Raw genomic sequence first — 19,084 nt, 5'->3', positions numbered from 1 at the left:
GGGTACAATACGATGTCTAAAACGGAGTGCTTCATGCAAGCTGCAAACAGACTGAAGCAGCCCCAGTACTCAATAAGCTCTGATCCCAATTGGTCCCAACGCACTCTTGCGCCCTCACTTTCACTTGATCCCACAACTCCATCCATGTGCGGCTCTGCGCGTCAATCTGATAGCGCCTCCACATTCTCAACACAATCGCAGCCTCTGAGCAGGCAATATGGCTACCACCACGCCTTCGCATGGTACCAATAGCCCTGAGACAACGAACGCACATGCATCTGAGGAGCAGAAATACATGTCAAAGGTTGGCTGGAAGGTTCTGTTTAGCTTCATCACAACACGCCATGTGCCAGTAGTACTATGTGGCCTTCTATCAACGACCGTCGCCGCACTTACAATGCCCGCCTTCGCGGTTCTCTATGGGCTTGTCTTTGGGCAGTACACCATGTATGGCGCTGGCTCAACTGACAGCCATACGCTCATGGTTAACATGACGAGGTACTGTATAATACTTGCAGGGATCTGCACACTCAACTGGATCGCGAACAGTTTTCAATATTCTTGCTTCCTTACATTCAGTGAGCTACAGGGGCGGAGTGCCCGTAATCGGACATTTGAAGCTCTTATCAAGAAAGATATGGCGTGGTTTGACACGCGCGAAACTGGCACTGCTGCATTTCTGTCAACAGTGCAAGCGTAAGTGACTAGCCGGAACCTGAACATCGCTCATTTCAACTGACAAAATGCAGGCACATTCGTGGCTTGAAGCTCTCGGTATCATCGCCATTAGGCGAATTCTGTCAAGCAGTCATTCAGAGCCTTGCAGCTCTGGGAGTCGCTTTCTACTTTTCTTGGAAGCTAGCACTGGTTGTGATGAGCAGTATCCCATTCCTGTATTTGTTTCTGACACTGGTTGCGAACCGACAATTGCTTCGAACACGCGAACAGTCCGAAATGCTCCAGGCTGCGTTGAAGAATATGACAACAGCGATATCCAATATTGAGGCAGTAAAGAGTCTTAACGGTGAACAGTACGAGCTCCACATATTCGAGAAGACTGCCGGTCTTGCAGCACGTCTCTATAGACGGGTAGCGAATTTCCGATCAATGCAAATTGGAATCATGCAGTTCTTTACCATCAGTATATTCGTCCAAGGCTTTTGGTACGGTAAATACCTAGTTGGTAATGGAGATGGTGAAGCCTCAGACATCCTGACCACCTTCTGGTCAGTCCTGATGGCAACGTCCTCGTTGGCGTCAGTGATGCCTCAATGGGTAGTCTTGACCAAGGGCCGGGAGGCAGGTGCCAATCTGGCTATGCTTATGGAACATAATCCCACATCTGACCAACAGCTGGAATCGCGAGGTCATATCAAACCTGCTCAGTGTCTTGGCACTATTGAATTCAGCAAGGTATGCCTGTCTCGCCTCGTCTTTAGAAACTGCTGATAAAATAGGTCGATTTTTCTTACCCTTCTCGCACAGAAGAGTCAGCAATCCGTGATGTCTCCCTGTTCATACCAGCAGGGGAAACGACTTTCGTCATCGGAAAGAGCGGCTCTGGCAAAAGCACCCTAGGTCAACTTTTGGTCCGCTTTTATCACCCCTCCTCTGGCCGGATACTTCTTGATGGCGTTCCACTTGAGAATTTAGATGTGCAATGGCTGCGAAAAAATATTACCCTTGTGGAGCAGCATAGTGTGCTATTCAACGACACTATTTATGACAACATTGCGTTGGGGAAAACAGGTGAGACACTACATATGCAAGACATCCTCGACGCTATCAGATTCGCAAAGATGGACTTGGTCGTAAAAGGTCTCCCCGACCAACTAAATACTCAACTCGGTTTAAAGGGTGATGCCATGAGTGGTGGCCAGAGGCAAAGACTGGCATTAGCACGAGCAAAGGTCAGGGATTCGCCTGTCCTGATCTTGGATGAGTCTACCAGCGGGCTTGACTATGCTACAAGAGTGGGGATATACGAAGCAATACGAGAATGGCGCATGGGAAAGACGACAATCATTTTTACCCATGACATCTCGCAGATTTGGTCTGATGACTTTCTTTACCTGTTGGGAGATGGTCGAGTGGTACAAGAGGGATACAGGAAGGACCTTGAAGCTCAAGGAGGATTATTTCAAACCTTCATTGCGTCATATGAAGGGGAAGAGGAACATCGTTTCAGGGATGCCGATGACAATGGATACACAGAAGATGATACTAAAACGAATAGGTCACCAAGATATGACACACTATCAACTCATCACAAAGGTTTGCCAGATGCAAAGTCTTTCTTGACAAAAGAAGTCGACTTAGGATTGGGAGATGTGGCACTGGAGCGGCTTCCAAGGTTTGATACAGATGAGTGGAAAGCTCATCTTCCAAAAGAAGTCGGATTACGACCAGACTCCATACTACGAGTGCAATACACATCGTCTACTAGCAAGTATCCGCAGCCTCTTTCAATATCCAATCCGATGCCTGAACGACCAAAGTCACCAAAACAGCAACGAAAGCGTGATCATATTCTCTCTCGACTCCGACTCTCACTTCATAAGAAGAATGCGCCAGACAAACCTCCCACCTCAACAGAATCACTTTCCCTAGAAGAAATTCTCGCGTCAGTCTGGCCCGCAATAAATTGGCGCTCCCGCATACTTATCTTTGGTGCTCTCATATGTATCATCATCCACTCAGCCTGTACTCCAGTCTTTGCCTGGGTCTTCGCACGACTTCTCGGTACATTTCAAGACTCTGCTTCTCAAAACCATAACAAAGCACATAACTACGCCCTCGTAATCCTTGGTATCGCTACTGCCGACGGCCTCTCCAAATACTTCATGTTCTTCCTCTCAGACGCGGTAGCACAAGCCTGGAGCTTATCACTCAAAAGAGAAGCTCTGCGTCGGATCTTGCTACAACCGCGCGAATTCTTTGACAAGGAAGAGAACAGCACATCTCGCCTGACCGAAACACTCGACCACTTTGCCGAGGAGGCGAGGAATCTGCCCGGAAGGTTCGCCTGCATATTCCTTGCCATGATACTCATGGTAGCAATCTCCATCTCATGGAGTATGGCGATTTCATGGAAACTAGCACTTGTAGCGCTTGCGATGGGCCCTATCCTTTTTACAATCACGAATTGTAACAACATGATCAGCAATCATTGGGAGAAGCTATCTAGCGAGGCCGAAGACAAAGTAGGAGAGATACTGCATGAGACGTTTGTGAATATCAGGACAGTCCGATGTCTGGGACTAGAAAGCCATTTTCGGAAGAAGTATCGCCATGCGACGACTGAGGCAGTCAAGCTAGGTATGAAGCGTGCCCTCTACTCTGGTTCTATCTTTGGCCTGGCATTTACAGGCGTCATATTTGTGGCTATCTTACTATACTGGTATGGCGCACTGCTCATGTCGAGGAACGAGTATACTGCGAACAAAGTCATGGAATGCTTCTTGATACTCATGCTGAGCGTCAATTACATCAGTTCACTGGCCCAATACATAACTCAGATTAACATCTCAAGAGACGCCAGTACACGACTACTCCGCCTCGCACGACTTCCTACCGACTCCCATGAAGCAGCAGGAAACCTACCAATCCAATCCATAACCGACATCAGCTTCAAAAACGTAAACTTCACATACCCATCCCGTAAAGACTCCCGCATCCTCCACAACCTCACCTTCTCCATCCCCCACGGATCCTGCACCGCCATCGTCGGATCCTCCGGCTCAGGAAAATCCACAATCGCCTCCCTCCTCCTCAAACTCTACCTACCCGACACCGACCCCACAGCCCCCACAAACGGCCTCTGGCTCTCTTCCCAAAACATCTCCACCGTATCCACCCTGTCTCTCCGCTCCCGCATAGCCCTCGTCCCCCAATCCCTCACCCTTTTCCCGGGTACAATCGCCCAAAACATCACATACGGCTTGTCCCCCTCCGCCCCGGAAACAAGCCCAGCATCCATCCGCGCCGCAGCCCACGCAGCAGGCCTCGCCGACTTCATAGATGGTCTGGCAAACGGCTACAACACCCTCGTAGGTGCCGGCGGCACCACGCTCTCTGGCGGCCAAACCCAGCGTCTCGCCATTGCACGCGCCCTCGTGCGCAACCCCGACGTCTTGATTCTCGACGAGGCAACCAGCGCGCTGGACGTTTCGTCCATGAACGTCATTCGCGAGACGGTGATGCGGCTTGTGGGGCGGAAACGTGTCGGTGCTGCCAGTAGCAGGAGTAGTACTGTGGGTCCCGGGTCTGGTGGGTTATCCGACTACTATGTGCAGAGTGGCCCGCCGGGTACGAGTTCGGTGTCGGCCGTGGGGCTAGATAAGGGGAAGGAGGAGCGGAAGCGTATGACGGTTGTTGTGATTACGCATGCGAGGGAGATGATGGCGGTTGCGGATCATGTTGTTGTGATGGAGCAGGGGAGGGTGGTTGAGCAAGGGAGTTTCTATGAGTTGAAGCGGAAGAGGGGGTCGGCTCTTGGGAGGGCGTTGAGAGGGGACGACCAACGGCCTAGACATGCATGAAGCATACATACATAGTAGGTACATATATACACAGGTCTGCTCCTCTTACTGCTCGCCTTGTATCACGCAAAGCTAGCTCAACACTCTCTCCTTGTAGCCAATGGCATGCCGTTGTCTTCCTGGCTTGCGCTTAATCTGTGCCGCAGTTGATGTCGAAGCTGGGTGAGAACAGAGCGGGGCGAGTAATAATAGTCTTCTAGTTGGTTAAGAGGATGATATTCCGCGTTACGGTTCACCCAGGTACCGCTAAAGAATAGGGTAACAACCACGAGTAGTTTTACATACAAGCGAATCATGTACTGTTTACTCAAAAGTGGAAATACATCAGGGAATAGATCAAGGCACCCATCAATAGTAAAAAAACCATGAGAGGGGAAAGAGATGCGTTAGATATATATGAACAACACTCGTCAATAAAAAAAAAGGCTCATGGCCTAAACGCCGTGTATGCAAAGAGACCTCCCATCCATGTGTCTCTAGACGATGGAATGACAATTCATGGAACACAGTGAAATAAAAGAATCTTACAAGACCCTTACTGTACCCTACTATCTCTTCTCCACGAGCAACAAATGCATGGCCATGTAAGCCAGCAGTACGAATACACCACCAAACACACCCAATCCGATACAGTCGGTCCACAGCGCTTGCGTGTTGAAACCAAACGAGCTGAGGATAGCCGAACCAGGGACTTCAATGTCGAGGCCATACTTGTGGTCGATAAGAGACAAGTATTTGACTTCGTTGACAATGAGACCTTCAAAGGCGTAATGGAAGATTGACAACTGTAGTTGTTAGTACATGCAACCTCGAATAACCCGGCGGATGAGACTTACAGATTGCAACCATTTGGCTACACCAGGAATACTGTCCTTGTTCAAGAAGAAGCCAGAGAACAAGAGACTGAAGAGCATGACAAGCACGCCGATCAAGTTCGCGACTCCAGAGTTGCGGAACACGATACCGATGAAGAGGAAAATGGCCGCAGCAGCGAGGTTGAAGAGAACAAGGAAAAGCGTAAACTTGAGGAAGTTGGGCCAGGCGGGAATGAGGCCCGTCATTGGGTAAACAATGATGCCGAGGATAATGGGTGGCAACAGACGAAGTGGGATAATGTCGAAGATGACCTTGGAAGCAAAGTATGCTGGCGGGGAGTAGTAGCCCTTGGCACGCTCACGGGTAAAGAGTAGCCTCTCAGGTGCAAAGACGGTGAGAATGGTCAAGCTGCTGAAACCGAAAAGAGAGAGAACGAACAAGAACAGACCAAGACGGTTCTGGAATCCCTTGATGTCATCCGTGAGACCATAGAAGAGGAACCCGAGGAACACGGCAAGGACAATGGCGATGGCGTAGTGGGTAAGCATGAGCATAGGGTTGCGGTATAGATTGCGCCATGTGCGTCGAGACAAGATTCTGAACTGGCCAAAAAAGCCTACCTTCTTGAATCCCTTGAGCTTGCCTGCTGCGACAAATCCATTGACCTCTTGGTTTCCATTTGTGCCGTTAGCTTGGTTTGCATTTGCGACTGAAGTAGCAATGTCTTCGCGAATTCTAGCGGCGACCTCGGAGGAGGAGTAGGCGTTGATTAGAAGATCCAAGTTGGTTCCAGTTGCGCCGTTAGCAGGAGGTGGGAGCTCATCTGGATCTTCGAGAATCTGAGGAGGTACACCACCCTGTTGGCGAGTAAGTTTCAGCCATTGAGCTTTGATAGCGCCTCGACGATCATAAGGTTCTTCATCCGTCTTAGGTGACATGGTGCCATCGTTGGCGGTGGTAGTAGTAGAAGTCTTCTTGCGTGTGAATAGCTCGCGTTCCTGCTGCTGCTTGATAGATGTCCTTCGCTTGCCCTTGGGTCGCATCATGCTAGAGTTGCTGGGACTTCCAGCAAGGTCTCGCTCAAGCTCAGAGGTATTGATGCTGGGAATAGACTTGACGGCGATTGCACTGCTTGCGCTGGTGGTGAGTCCATCACGGTTGAGATCACGGTTGAAGAGAGAACTGTCTTCATCGATGGGCTGACGTGCTGTACTTGCGTGCATTGTAAGATCGACAATGTAATCAGCGATATTGAAACCAGGTGGGCAAGCGTAGCCAAGCTCGTCAAAGTAGGATTGGCAGTTCTCAAAAGGTCCAGAGTAGACGGTACGACCCTTTGCGAGCAGAATCAGCTGATCAAAGAGGGCCACGATGTTGGAGCGCGGCTGGTGAATCGTGAATACAACTGTTCGGTTGTAGTTCTTGACCAGATTGACGAGACACTCGACGACGTTGAAAGCGTTGAAAGCATCCAGTCCACTGGTTGGCTCATCGAGGAAGAGGATGCTGGGCGAAGTGACAAGCTCACAGGCAATACCGACACGACGCTTTTCTCCGCCAGAAATGCCACGACCGCTCTCTTCTGAGCCGATCTTCTGGTGACGAATGTGGTAGATACCAAGCTGGCGTTCGACATCTTCAACCCTCTGCTGTTTTGAAATAAGGCTCATTTCCTTTGGTAGGCGCAGTAAAGCCGAGTCAAGAATAGTTTCGTGGACAGTCAGGGTAGGCAGCAGGGTATCCTCCTGGTCGACAAAGCCAATAACGCTTCGGAACTCGTCATCGCGAACCTTTTCTCCGTTGATGTAAAAGTCACCGCTGTCGACACCAATTTTGCTCTTACGGGCAAGGATATCCAAGAAAGTGGTCTTTCCAGCACCAGAGGCGCCCATGATGGCGAGAAGTTCTCCAGGATGGACAGCACCAGAAATTCCGGAGAGAATTTGCCGGCCGTTGAGATTGTATGCCACGTTTTCGAAGAGGAAAGAGGCTGGCTTGTGGTCGGCTAGCAGTTTCGCATCCTCGTCCTCCTCATCGTCTGATAAGTGGATGGGGCCATAACGCTGCGCCTCGGCACGATGGGTGAGGTACCAGATAGCCAGGATAGCTGCGACGATAAATAGAGCACAACCGGCAATGACACCCGCAATGAGAGGCGTATTGATCTTCTTGATGGGCCTTTCGTAACCGGGCACTTCAGTCTGGTACAGACACTCGCCAGTGTCGCATTGTAAGAAGATGCTTTCGTCGCCAAAGATACTCGAAATGAGGTCGTTCATAGCAGGCTCAGAAAAGACGCTGCCGCTTTCTTTCTTGTTGACAGCTGAGATGCCCCTAAATTCGGCAGGACCCTTGATCGACTCCCTCAAGAAGTCGCCAATGTCGACAGAGCCATCCTCTCCGCAGAGCATCCTGTCAGGGATGCACTCGCACTTGATGTTCTCGCATCGGTACTTGGTGATGTTGCGATCGGCTTCGGCGGTGAAGTGGGAGGCGCACGTGTCGAGGGCGCAGTAGAAGGATTCCCTCTGGTCAACCCAGACTGCAAAGGTCAGCAAGAGAGCGAGAGAGCGAAGGTAGGTGTGGTTCAAACTTACACTGAAAGTTACACTCTTCGGCCTCGGCGTTGCAAGAAAAAGTGGCCTGGGGCTTCTTCTCCTTCAAAGTATCGAGGATCTTTCTGTTGGTAATGTCACAGATCTGGAAGTTTTCCTTGACCAATTGGCCGTCCTTGTAGCAGACTCCGCCCTCACCATCAGGCATCATGGCGTTGCAAGCATCGTTGGTCTGGCAGACGTTGCAGTTGATACCAGACCAGCCTTCTGAGCATTCACATTCCTTTGCGCCTCCTCTGGGCGAACGGTCCTTGCCATCGGGCAGGGCGCCACAGAGAGGCTCTGAACAGTCCTCGCCGCCGAATCCAGGACCGCAGTTGCATCGCCCGTTGGCCTTGCTGCAGTCGGCAAACTGCTTGCACTTGAAGTCCTCGAGGTTGCAGTTGAAGCATGGGGGGCAACCATCAGGCCTATCGCCATAGATGGAGAAGAGCGACTGGGGCGACTCGGCGAGGGAGTAGTTTGCAAATGTCTTGTGAGCGGTAGATGAGGATGCCATGCCCAGCACGACAGCTGCGGTGGCGGCGAGCGACGTCGCCCAGCTTCGTTGGCGCATCTTGTGTGTTTGTGTGTATGCGGCGCAGAGCCAGCGACAGCAGGCAGCTGCGATGGAACCGACGCGTCGCCGTGATAGAGGCGCGACAGTAGTAGCAATAACTGACTGTCGAGGAGGGAAATGCAGCGCCTGTCAAAGGAGCGGCGAGGGAGCTGGACAAGCTCGTATGATAACGACGAGGGACAAGACACGGCCACGGAGATGGTGACCAACACAAGGCGGGTTGCTATCATGGCGATTGCGCCATGATGATTCGCCGACGAGGCTGGGCCTGATTCAGCCAAGCCTGGTCGCGGACCGTCCGACCGAGGCACACGCCGCCCCCAGTACCTGGCGCCCGCGTCATCGACTTGTCGCTGGCAGCATGCAAAAGACGACTTCGGTGCCCATGCGCGACTATGACTGCGGCTCCATACTAGGCACCGTGTTTAGACTATGTCCAACTGCCAGAGCACGCCCATCCCTAGTTTAGCTGCCGTTGGAGCGAGCCATGTGGCAAGAAAATGTCCGTTCGTCACGCCCTGCGAACGACGTAGTAGACCCGCTCGAATGGAACCATCCGGACAACTATTTCAGCACCCGGTGCTAAACACCAGAGTGGACTCCTGGAGCATCATCACCAAGTATTCTTTGCGCCCAGAGTCAACAGCCTCATTGCATCCAGCACAACATGGTCAAAATCGACAAGTTCGCAGTCGAGTCGGTACGTCGTTCCCCGCATTTCTGCCATCTGATGCGGGGCGAAGCTGACCACTAGTAGTGGATGGACGCATATGAGACAAAGTGCAAGTACAACATTGCCGAGACATGCTGTGCGTCAATCTCCGTCGACCAGCTACGCGACCTGTCAGAAGATAAGGACAGGCAAGTCTTCGATACTTCGCGCGTCCTCAACTATGGCGCAATCAGAGGAAGCGACGACCTGCGGAACAACCTTGCCCGACTCTACTCCGTAAAAGTTACGACACCACTCCCAGCCGAAAACATCCTCACCACCGCCGGTGCGATCCAGGCAAACTACCTGACTGCATACACGCTTGTAGGAGCTGGCGACCATGTCATCTGTCACTACCCCACCTACCAATCTCTCTACGATGTGCCCAAGCAGCTAGGTGCCCAAGTCGACCTATGGAAGGCCAAGCCAGAAAACAATTGGATACCATCAATCGAAGACCTGAAAGCCCTCATCAAGCCAAACACCAAGCTCATCATCATCAACAACCCCAACAACCCCACCGGCGCAGTCCTCGGCAAGTCCTTTCTTAGAGATGTGATCGCCATTGCCTCGGAAAAAAACATCACCATCATGGGCGACGAAGTCTACCGTCCCCTCTTCCACTCCATCGGCCCATTGGACAAAGAGTTCCCGCCCTCCCTCCTTTCCATGGGCTACGACAACGTCGTCGTCACAGGCTCCATGTCCAAAGCCTACTCTCTCGCCGGCATCCGCATCGGATGGATCGCATCACGTAGCTCAGATCTGATTGAGAAGATTGCAGACGCACGCCACTATACCACAATCTCCGTGTCCTACTTTGATGAGCAAGTTGCAGCCTACGCTTTGCATTCATCGACTATACACGCTCTGCTTGCGCGCAACATCCAGCTTGCCAAGACAAATCTGGCGCTGCTCGAGAAGTTTGTGATCAAGAATGAGGATGAGTGTGAGTGGGTTAAACCCGTGGCTGGTACGACGGCGTTTATCAAGTTTCATCGTGAAGGTAAGCCGGTGGACTCTGTGGATTTTTGCAAGAAACTACTTGAGGCTACGGGTGTCATGTTTGTGCCTGGTAGCACATGCTTTGGTGAGGAGTTCAAGGGGTATGTGAGGATTGGGTTTGTCAATCAGACGGATGTGGTCAAGGAAGGGTTGGATGCTGCCTCCAAGTTTATACGCAAAAACTTTGATGAGGTCGAGTTGGCTGCGTAATTACCGTATCCCCTGTGATACTGCAATGAAAAACACAGTTTACACTCGTGGAATATTGATATGCTTGTCTCCCTAGTGATTGGTGCCAGCATCTGCCTTGTTTTTTTTTCTGGTCTGGCTAATAACCGCCTCAGCCACACCAGCTCAGATCTGCTAAGCCACAACCCAACCAGCATCCCGACTCAGTCCAACAGCACGCCTTACAAGGCAACCCTACTGTGGCTCCTTGATACAGCCTCTCAGCCACCCCCAAGCAACAACGCATCAACCTGCCTGCTTCAAAAATTAAAAAAAAAAACATAAAAGTACCCTCGTATCTCCCAACCCATCCCTATACTTCCGTCTCACCCACTTACACCGTACCACTTATCTATCCCCAAATCAAACCGAACCAAAACACAAGCCCCCCTTATGTCCTCAACCGACTCTCAGAAAAAGGATGCCTTGACCACCGTCCAAAGCATCGCCTCCACCCAACCAGACTCCTCCTCCTTCTTAGCATCTCCCTCCTGGCGCTCAAAACTGCACCTGCGCCTGCACCGCCCCACACCACCCACCGTACCCGGAAAGGAGAAGTGGCGGGATGCGACTCTAAGTGACAAGGAGCGCTGGAAGGAGTGGAACAAGGCAAAGGATAGGGAGCAGATGAAAGGGTGAGTCTTTTCTCTTCTACATGTTCTTTCTTCTTCTTTGGGGGGAGGGGAGAAAAGGGGGGTTACAGAGGGATTTGGGGGCTGACAGCGAAAATGAATAGATCGACGATAGGGGCTTTTACCGAGTTTTACAAGGGAAAGGGCAAGTCGGGGTATTGGCTTGATATAAGTGAATGATTCTTTTTTCTCTGGAGAAAGAGGGATGGAGGATGGAAGATGGAGAAGATGATACCTATTTTAAGCGTATTTGATTTTTTTTACATTGCGTCTTGGTTATACATTTCCTATATGTACAAAAGGTCCATAATCGTACAGTAGTAGCCGTTTTTGTTATTCTTCGGCAATGAGTCTATCGACAGCTGGCAAAAGCAGTTAGTATCAATCTCGTGGAGGCGGGGTTGGACAGGAAGAAAACACTTTACCTTTACCGTCCTCCATCAAGTATCCTGAACAATCAATCTTCCAGTCTTCGCCTTGCACCTTGACTTTTGCAATACCGAAGCGCAGGACTGCGAATTTAAATCGCAAGAAGAAGTTTGTCCACTTCTGGTGCACCCAGCGGGCGGATCCTTCCCAGGCTCTTGCTGCGATGTTCAAGTGGCCAAGGTCGTCCCACAGTTTCTGCTTTCGAAACCTTTCTGCCTCGAGCAGCTCTCGTACCATGGGCTCTGTCTTTTCGCTGATAGTCGCTTCTCCCAGTTGCGAGTAGATGACGCGCTCCTTGGACCATGGGGCTGCTCTGACCGTCATGCGTAATTGTATGGGTCCGCCTTGCAAACTAGGTATGACTTCCAGTATCCTCATGCGATTTGTAGGCGCGGTGCAGATATAACACCCGATGGCGATAAACGCCGCCCCGACAACGACATAGGTAGGCCGCACGAAGAACGGTACCTCTCTATCTTTGATGTCATTGTTGAATTTCATGGAAAAAGCGCCGACGCCAATCCACAGGGCGCCCGTGCCGTACACTTTGGCATAATACCACTTGTTGCGCGGGGCCTGGTATATCAAGACGGGCTGGCGGGTCTGGGCCACTTGTCGCAGGACGGGGTCATTGCTGACAAAACTCGACTTGAGATTGCTTTTGTAGGTATACTGGTAGCGGCGGAAGGCGGACGAGGCGAAGAAGCGGGTGCTGCGCTGAGCCGATGTGGGTTGGAAGAAGGACTCTGGCGTGCCGAAGAGGGCGGCGCGGAGAGATGAGGGGAGGCGGAACGTGTTGGTGCGGAGGAAGGCATCGAAGCCCCGGGGAAAGGCAGGCATTGCAAGGGATGGGCGAGATTTCACACTGTTATACCATTGGGTGCATCGTATAGCAATTGACTGCGGCGACTGCAAGTCCGTCTGTTGTCGTATAGGCGGCTTTGCAACCGTGGGATTCTGGTGTTCCGATGGTCTGTAGAAAATGTTACTACCCAGCAAAAACCGGCGGTCCAAGCGCGCCCGCTCGAGACCTCCGAAGCTCATCCCGCGCTCAACATTTCTCATCAGCGACGTCCGACCGCCTGCCAACCCTCCACTCACTTACCGGCCAATTGACTCCTCATGGCTTCGCTCGCCGCAGCATGTAGGGTTTCCGCACGCGCTGCCTCACAGCAGTTGCGCAGCCATGGTGCTCGGAGAGGTAAGAAAGAATCGTTGCACCACGGGGAATATAGAATGCTCACGGGAAATGGGATACAGGCCTTCATTCGAGCCCGGCTTCACTCGCCGCACAAAACTTCAACATGCCTGCCCTTTCCCCGACAATGACCGAGGGCAATATTGCGACCTGGAAGATCAAGGAGGGCGACTCCTTCTCCGCCGGCGATGTCCTACTCGAGATTGAGACCGATAAGGCGCAGATGGACGTCGAGGCTCAGGACGATGGTATTCTGGCAAAGATCACCGTATGTGCACGGGAAAGGCTTGGGTGACTAGTCGGAAAATTAACAGGGGATACAGGTCGGAGATGGATCAAAGGCAGTCAAGGTTGGCACACGGATAGCCGTCACTGCGGAGCCTGGAGACGACTTGAGTTCGCTCGAGATGCCCGCCGAAGACAGCCCTGCGCCAAAGAAGGAGGCTGAGGCACCCAAGGAACAACCCAAGCAATCTGCGCCAGTACCTAAGGAGGAGCGGACTTCTTCACCACCCGTAAAGTCGGACACTTCAAGCAAGGCATCGAGCGCCAAGGCTACAAAGCAGACCTACCCACTCTACCCCTCCGTACAGCATCTCTTGGAAGTGAACGGTCTGCCCAAGGAGGAAGCCGACAAGATTCCCGCTACTGGACCCAACGGCAGGCTACTCAAGGGAGATGTGCTAGCATACATTGGCAAGATTGAGAAGTCCTACCCCTCAGAACTCGCCGGTCGCTTCTCCAAGCTTTCCCACCTTGACCTGAGCAACATCAAGCCCATGGCCAAGAAGGAGGCACCAAAGAAGCCTGCAGCCGAAGCACCTCAGGCTGTCGAGGATTTGCCCGTTGAGCTGGCCATGCCCATCTCTCTGAAAGCAGTCATGGAGTGCCAAAAGCGCGTCAAAGACTCAATAGGCGTCTTCCTCCCGCTATCCACCTTTGTCGCTCGCGCAGCCGAGCTCGCAAACGAGGATCTTCCCAAGTCCAAGACGGCCAAGCCATCAGCAGACGAACTCTTCAACGCCGTCCTCGGCCTCGACAAGGTCTCGACAAAGTACTCCCAGGGCAACTTCTTCCCCCAAGTAACCGCACTTCCCCCTACCAATCTCACTGCTCAGCCACCAGCACCAAAGAAGTCCGACATTTTGGATATTCTGGCCGGCAAGAAGCCCAGCCCGCCTAAGCGGTCTACCTTCAACGGAGCAGCAGGCGTCGCAGGTCCTCTCAACGTCTTCAGCATCAGCGTACCAAAGGGCGACGAGAAGCGCGGCCAAGTTTTCCTCGAGCGCGTCAAGGCTGTACTCGAAGTCGAGCCCGGCCGATTGGTTGTGTAAGAAGAATCCATGTCCGTCTCTCTTCTTCTTCTTCCTCTTCTTTTTTCTGCCACCACCATCATCACCACCACCACTGCCCACTTTATGTAGCGTCTGTATAGTAATGCATCTCCACTGGTTGGTACCAGAGATGTTTTGTACTTGAAAGTATCTACTATGCCTTGCTTTGTTATCGTTTTTTTTCTCGATAGACCACGATAACAGTATCATTATGCATGTTTGAAACCCATCAAGGATTCAAAGTGACAAAACTACCTTATTTACGTTGCTTCACTTTTGCCCCTCCTTTTTTTTCGGACCCATGTGGGAGTAGTTTATTCGCTCAATCCACTAAACCCCCCGCCCCTCCCCTTTCCCCGTTGTATGTGCCCGATCAGGTAGGCTTTCCAAAAATGCCGCAATTCTACAACTAACTTACGCGTAAAAAAAAAATACCGCATGCGGATAAACTTGGAAATGGATGCAACGTTTGGAGCATGGGTTGGTTGCCCTGTTAAGTTTACTTGTGCGCCTTTTTTTTTCTTGCGAGAACTTTTTTCTTTCTTCTCTCTTTCTCCGCTTTCGTGTTGCTCTCCTACTTACTACGACGACAACGACGACGTGTATTTGCATGCGGAACCATCAAGACGAGCATTTTGTGGATCAGGATAAAAGAACAAAAAATTGTCACGGTTTACAGAGTCCGGTTTTTTATTTTGGTAAGAAATAATGGATTGATCGGGTTGACTTTTGATTGATTGGCATAACTCACTTTTCTTTTACTTTCCTATGATTTCCCATACGTCTTCTACGTTCATCCTTTGTTTTGCAATTTGGTTATCAACCTCTACCACACCATCATGGTTAAGCATAATGGCAAAAAAAAAGAAGTTGTTGAAACTCTAAGTGACAGGAACATCATCGCTGATGTTTCTTGCCACCACCCTTTCTTCTTACTCACCCTTCATCATTTCAAGACTGTTTAAACCTTCTCACCACCAGCACCCGTCGAATCTTGACTGTAGTAGCGACCAAAAACACGGTCCTCAATCGCCATATTCTTATCCACCTTTCCGGTTCCTCTCCTGGCTACCTGGCGGCGGAAGTAAATACGCTTGCACCATTTCCACAACTCAATACCCGCAAAGAAGATGCCGGTCTCAACAAACACAATGCCCCACTCCCAAGAGATGGGTGCATGCTTGAAAACGACCGTGTTGAGCGTTGGAATGTAAATGAGCGGGAAAAGAAGGACAAAGCCAACGATGATAGCCCAGAACAAGAACTGGTTCCTCCATACATCTAGCATCCACTGAGTGAAGTAGCGCTTGCTGCCAGGCTGCATGCGGAAGAAGGACCTGCGCATATCAATCATCTCCCACGCAAGGAAGAGAGCAAACCACGTCAGACAGGCGAATGTGCACGCACGAGCACGGAACACAAGTTCGCACTGCTCAGAATACGTTTCGTTGCAGCCATCGCCGAGCTCGCCGTCACCGAATCCAAACACGACGAGGACGAAACTGGCAAGACAGAGGAGCGTGATCCATAGCCCGTAAACCACCATGTCGACGAGGAATTCCATGGTGAAAATACCAGTCTTGAGAGACTGAGGCGGTCGCTGCAAGATATCAGGGACCGCACGTTCGAATCCCAGCCCCATGTCCGGAAGACCAGATGTAGCCATGATGATCCAGACAACCTGTACGGGAGCGAGCGGAAACACTGACAGTCCAGTCCGATCCTTGAAGGCAAGACCCACGAGAAGCGTACCAGCCTGCGCCACGTTCTCCGCCAGGACGTGCAACACAAATTTCTGGATATTGTCAAAGATGCGGCGACCCTCTTCGATGGCAGCGAGGATAGAGGCAAAGTTATCGTCGGTAAGAACGATATCGGAAGCCTCCTTTGCAACGTCCGATCCAGCCTGGCCCATGGCGATACCCACGTCCGCGCGCTTGAGCGAAGGAGAGTCATTAACGCCGTCACCAGTCATGGCGCAGAAGCGGCCGCGGCGGTGCAGAGCCTCAATCATACGAACTTTTGTGCTGGGCGCACACCGGGCGACGACGAGCGGCAACACAGATAGCTTGTCCACCTCGTCGTCGCTCAATTTGTCGAATTCCGCGGCAGTCATGACAAGCGTATTTGCAATATCCCTTCCGATCCTCCTGAAGCGATCGGCAGACGGCAAAATACCGACTTCAATCGCAATAGCCTTTGCGGTTTCGGGGTGATCACCAGTCAACATGTGGACCTCGATACCCGCCTCGTGGCACTGGCGCACAGCGACTGCGGATTCCGGGCGAGGGGGGTCATAAAGACCGATGAGACCACGGAAAACAAGCTCGGATTCGACAGTGGAGCGCTCGACTTCTGCGCCCTTTTCTACGTCGTGAGGGAACCGCTTGCTGGCGAGGGCGAGGACGCGCAGACCGAGGCCGGCGAGAGCCTCCATATGAGAGAGAATCTCCTGGCGGAACTCTTCGGTAACAGGCTGGGAGTCTTCCTTGCCATCGGCCAGGTAGGTAGTGCAGCTTTGGATGACGCGTTCGACGGCGCCCTTGGTGAAGGAGTAGTTACCGCTGGCATGCTTCATAATCACCGACATGCGCTTGACATCCGAGTCGAAGGGAAGCTCGACAAGATCCTCCCACTGAGGAGCATCACCCTTTGTCAATCCGAGACGGTTCATGCCGAAGCGAGAGGCGAAGACCTGAATGGCGATTTCGGTTGGATCGCCATGGGCCTCCCAGCTCCCATCGGATTGTTGCTTCACAGCAGCCAAGTTGGCCAGCGACGCCACCTTGAGGAACTCGCCGAACCCAGAATGGTTGTGGCTCTCGAGCTTTTCGACAGATACGAGTTCACCGCATTCATCACCGCCAGCCTTGAGATTCATCTTGGCAGGAGCCGCTACACCGAAACGAACGTTGCCTGCAGTGGGATCTTGAGGGGCGGTCGAGTCCTCGATAGTGTACGTTCCAACGCCAGGGATCCACGCACCACGAGCAATCATCTTACCCTGAGTCAGCGTTCCAGTCTTATCAGAGCAAATGTCAGTGACGCCACCGAGAGCTTCTAGTGATTTGAGGTTCCGAACAATGACGTGGCGCTGGACCATGGACTTTGTGCCAGCAGCCATTGTGATGGTGAGTACCACTACCAGACTGGCTGGAATCATGGACAACCCGGTTGCCACGGCATAGATGATGACTTCTTGACGATCGCTAAACTTGTTGGCTGCTAGGACGATGATGGCGCAAATGACGGCAATGAAGAAGAGCAAGACAGCGAGCTTCGACAGCTTCTTTTGGAGAGGAGTTCCAACATTGAGTCCCAGGAAACGTCCAATAGCGTCGGTCGTGGTCAGCGTGTATGCCTCGAGATAGCGATGGGGCTTTGCTTTTCCATTCTCTTTGCGTTTGACGGGCCGAACCTTGGACTGGGTTTCGCGGAGCTGAGCAGCGATGGCACCAATTTCAGTATAAGCGCCAGTCGCAAACACGACGCCCTTGGCGCGACCCTTTGTGACGCTAGATGAGCTATAGGCAACGTTAAGGCGATCACCGGGCCCAGTAGCCTCGTCGAAAACGGCGTCTTCCTGCTTGCGTACAGGGAGGGACTCTCCAGTCAGCAAGGCCTCATCGGTTTCGAAATTGACCGCGTCAAAGACCCTCATGTCGGCTGGAATCGTATCGCCGACTTTGACTTCGATGATATCACCGGGAACGACTTCAGCCGAAGGAACGGTAATTTGCTGGCCATTGCGAATGAGGCGCGCAGTAGGAGAGCTGAGAGAGCGAAGCGAGTCCATGGTCTTTTCGGCTGACCATTCCTGGAAGAAGCCAACGACAATGTTGAGACCAATGACAAAGGCTACGACACCACCTTCGATCCACGACTTGATACCGAAACTAACGGCCATGGCCATGATCAGAACCAAGGTCATGGCGTTGGCTACTTGGGCAATGAGAATCTTGATGGGAGAGACGCTCTCAGCTTCTCCCAGCTCGTTGGTTCCGTACTCATCGACGCGGCGTTTGGCTTCGCTATCGTCCAGACCAGACCATTCCTCCGTTTTGAGCTCGCTGACGACTTCTTTGACAGTGAGGCTGTGGGCTGGTTTGGACAAGGGCTTGTTCGCCTGTCCACTGACATGCCCCTCGAGGGGGGCAGCTTTCTTGCCCATGTTGCAAGTTTAAACGTTTGTAGTTGTTGTGTTTTTTTTGTTTTCTTGATTTTCTTCCTTCAAAAAAGCTATGTGAACTTTTGATTAAGTAGGGTTGATTTCTTTGATACGGGTAACGAGACTGATCAGGTTTGGAGAGTGCTCAGCGTCAACGCTCTAGTTTTGTGCGAATTCTTGCCCCGCGGACTATGGCCGCGTGGACAAACTTGGTGGATTGGGTGTTGAGTGTGGTATACATAGAGAACTTCAGCACGGGGCGGGGGTGCAGACTCCTCCTATATCAATGCCGTGATTGGCAAGTTGGTAAGGTAGTAAACGGGTTGGGGTGGTAAGAGAGCTTGGGAAAGAGTTGGAGTGCTGGACAAGAGTCGAGGCAGACTTTGGGAGAGCAGGAAGATAGAGAGTAAACTCAGGGAGAAAAAAAGGCAAGAAGGCCACAGATGGCTGCAACATATATGCGGAGCTGTGGGGAAGTTGGGGGTACGACATCGTGCCAAGCATGGCCGGTTCACGCCAAGGTCGATTCAGATGGCGGCGGACGCCAAGGCGAAAACTTCTCTCCATGCCTCAATGTGCGGATAGCCATTGGGTGCCTGTCGCGATAGCAGACGCACGGCTGTACGTAAGATGGATAACCGGCACCTGGACTCTTGGCCAGCGGGTCTGCCTGCCTCTTGGACGTCTCCGCTGAGGACTTTTCCGTCTCGACTGTGGTTCTGCGAGCGAGTGAGAGCAACATTTCGTATGGCCAAGCTTTGTTGCAAGCACAAGCATCAAAAAGGCCGCTGCAGGTTGCCATGTAGACGGCCTGGGTGGAGGCTCCGTGTCGGGTTTCCATGGGCAC

General features: G+C 51.9%; 7 protein-coding genes across 7 annotated transcripts; 4 read left to right on the top strand and 3 right to left on the bottom strand.

The window, feature by feature from the left end:
* Positions 1 to 217: 217 nt before the first annotated feature.
* PSV08DRAFT_363357 (putative ABC transporter) lies at positions 218 to 4,541 on the top strand (the record flags this gene model as incomplete). Its single annotated transcript, XM_066093048.1, has 3 exons — positions 218 to 696; positions 750 to 1,413; positions 1,458 to 4,541. 3 exons carry the CDS (start codon positions 218 to 220, stop codon positions 4,539 to 4,541), a joined length of 4,227 nt encoding a protein of 1,408 aa, XP_065948924.1.
* A 179-nt stretch (positions 4,542 to 4,720) lies between these two features.
* PSV08DRAFT_410592 (uncharacterized protein) lies at positions 4,721 to 8,874 on the bottom strand (the record flags this gene model as incomplete). The annotated part of the gene is made up of 5 exons (XM_014228446.2): positions 4,721 to 5,326; positions 5,378 to 7,899; positions 7,955 to 8,444; positions 8,635 to 8,754; positions 8,827 to 8,874. The coding sequence occupies 5 exons, from the start codon at positions 8,872 to 8,874 to the stop codon at positions 5,090 to 5,092; spliced, it is 3,417 nt and encodes a 1,138-aa protein (XP_014083921.2). The 3' UTR covers positions 4,721 to 5,089.
* Positions 8,875 to 9,097: 223 nt separating this feature from the next.
* Positions 9,098 to 10,508, top strand: PSV08DRAFT_410591 (pyridoxal phosphate-dependent transferase). Its single transcript, XM_014228445.2, has 2 exons — positions 9,098 to 9,231; positions 9,289 to 10,508. Exons 1-2 carry the CDS (start codon positions 9,199 to 9,201, stop codon positions 10,456 to 10,458), a joined length of 1,203 nt encoding a protein of 400 aa, XP_014083920.1. The 5' UTR covers positions 9,098 to 9,198; the 3' UTR covers positions 10,459 to 10,508.
* A 295-nt stretch (positions 10,509 to 10,803) lies between these two features.
* PSV08DRAFT_48048 (uncharacterized protein) lies at positions 10,804 to 11,521 on the top strand. The gene is made up of 2 exons (XM_014228443.2): positions 10,804 to 11,111; positions 11,213 to 11,521. Exons 1-2 carry the CDS (start codon positions 10,870 to 10,872, stop codon positions 11,286 to 11,288), a joined length of 318 nt encoding a protein of 105 aa, XP_014083918.1. The 5' UTR covers positions 10,804 to 10,869; the 3' UTR covers positions 11,289 to 11,521.
* PSV08DRAFT_363353 (uncharacterized protein) lies at positions 11,244 to 12,581 on the bottom strand (the record flags this gene model as incomplete). Its single annotated transcript, XM_014228442.2, has 2 exons — positions 11,244 to 11,470; positions 11,534 to 12,581. 2 exons carry the CDS (start codon positions 12,579 to 12,581, stop codon positions 11,442 to 11,444), a joined length of 1,077 nt encoding a protein of 358 aa, XP_014083917.2. The 3' UTR covers positions 11,244 to 11,441.
* A 78-nt stretch (positions 12,582 to 12,659) lies between these two features.
* Positions 12,660 to 14,282, top strand: PSV08DRAFT_204904 (uncharacterized protein; the record flags this gene model as incomplete). Its single annotated transcript, XM_014228441.2, has 3 exons — positions 12,660 to 12,738; positions 12,798 to 13,003; positions 13,059 to 14,282. The coding sequence occupies 3 exons, from the start codon at positions 12,660 to 12,662 to the stop codon at positions 14,067 to 14,069; spliced, it is 1,296 nt and encodes a 431-aa protein (XP_014083916.1). The 3' UTR covers positions 14,070 to 14,282.
* Positions 14,283 to 15,030: 748 nt separating this feature from the next.
* Positions 15,031 to 18,240, bottom strand: PSV08DRAFT_372113 (uncharacterized protein; the record flags this gene model as incomplete). Its single annotated transcript, XM_014228440.1, has 1 exon — positions 15,031 to 18,240. One exon carries the CDS (start codon positions 18,238 to 18,240, stop codon positions 15,031 to 15,033), a length of 3,210 nt encoding a protein of 1,069 aa, XP_014083915.1.
* Between the last annotated feature and the right edge of the window lie 844 nt (positions 18,241 to 19,084).

This window comes from Bipolaris maydis (genome assembly GCF_028858645.1).
Source record: "Bipolaris maydis strain C4 unplaced genomic scaffold PSV08scaffold_9, whole genome shotgun sequence".
Taxonomy (NCBI): domain Eukaryota; kingdom Fungi; phylum Ascomycota; class Dothideomycetes; order Pleosporales; family Pleosporaceae; genus Bipolaris; species Bipolaris maydis.
The sequence above is the reverse complement of the archived record's forward strand: the minus strand, read 5'-3'. Positions and strand labels throughout refer to the sequence as shown.

Excerpts from the sequence above, each read along its gene's own strand:
- PSV08DRAFT_410591 (XM_014228445.2), top strand. The coding sequence starts at position 9,199 with ATGGTCAAAATCGACAAGTTCGCAGTCGAGTCG. Across the intron at positions 9,232-9,288 it reads ACAAGTTCGCAGTCGAGTCG|TGGATGGACGCATATGAGAC; the intron begins GTACGTCGTTCC and ends GACCACTAGTAG.
- PSV08DRAFT_48048 (XM_014228443.2), top strand. The coding sequence starts at position 10,870 with ATGTCCTCAACCGACTCTCAGAAAAAGGATGCCTTGACCACCGTCCAA. Across the intron at positions 11,112-11,212 it reads GATAGGGAGCAGATGAAAGG|ATCGACGATAGGGGCTTTTA; the intron begins GTGAGTCTTTTC and ends GAAAATGAATAG.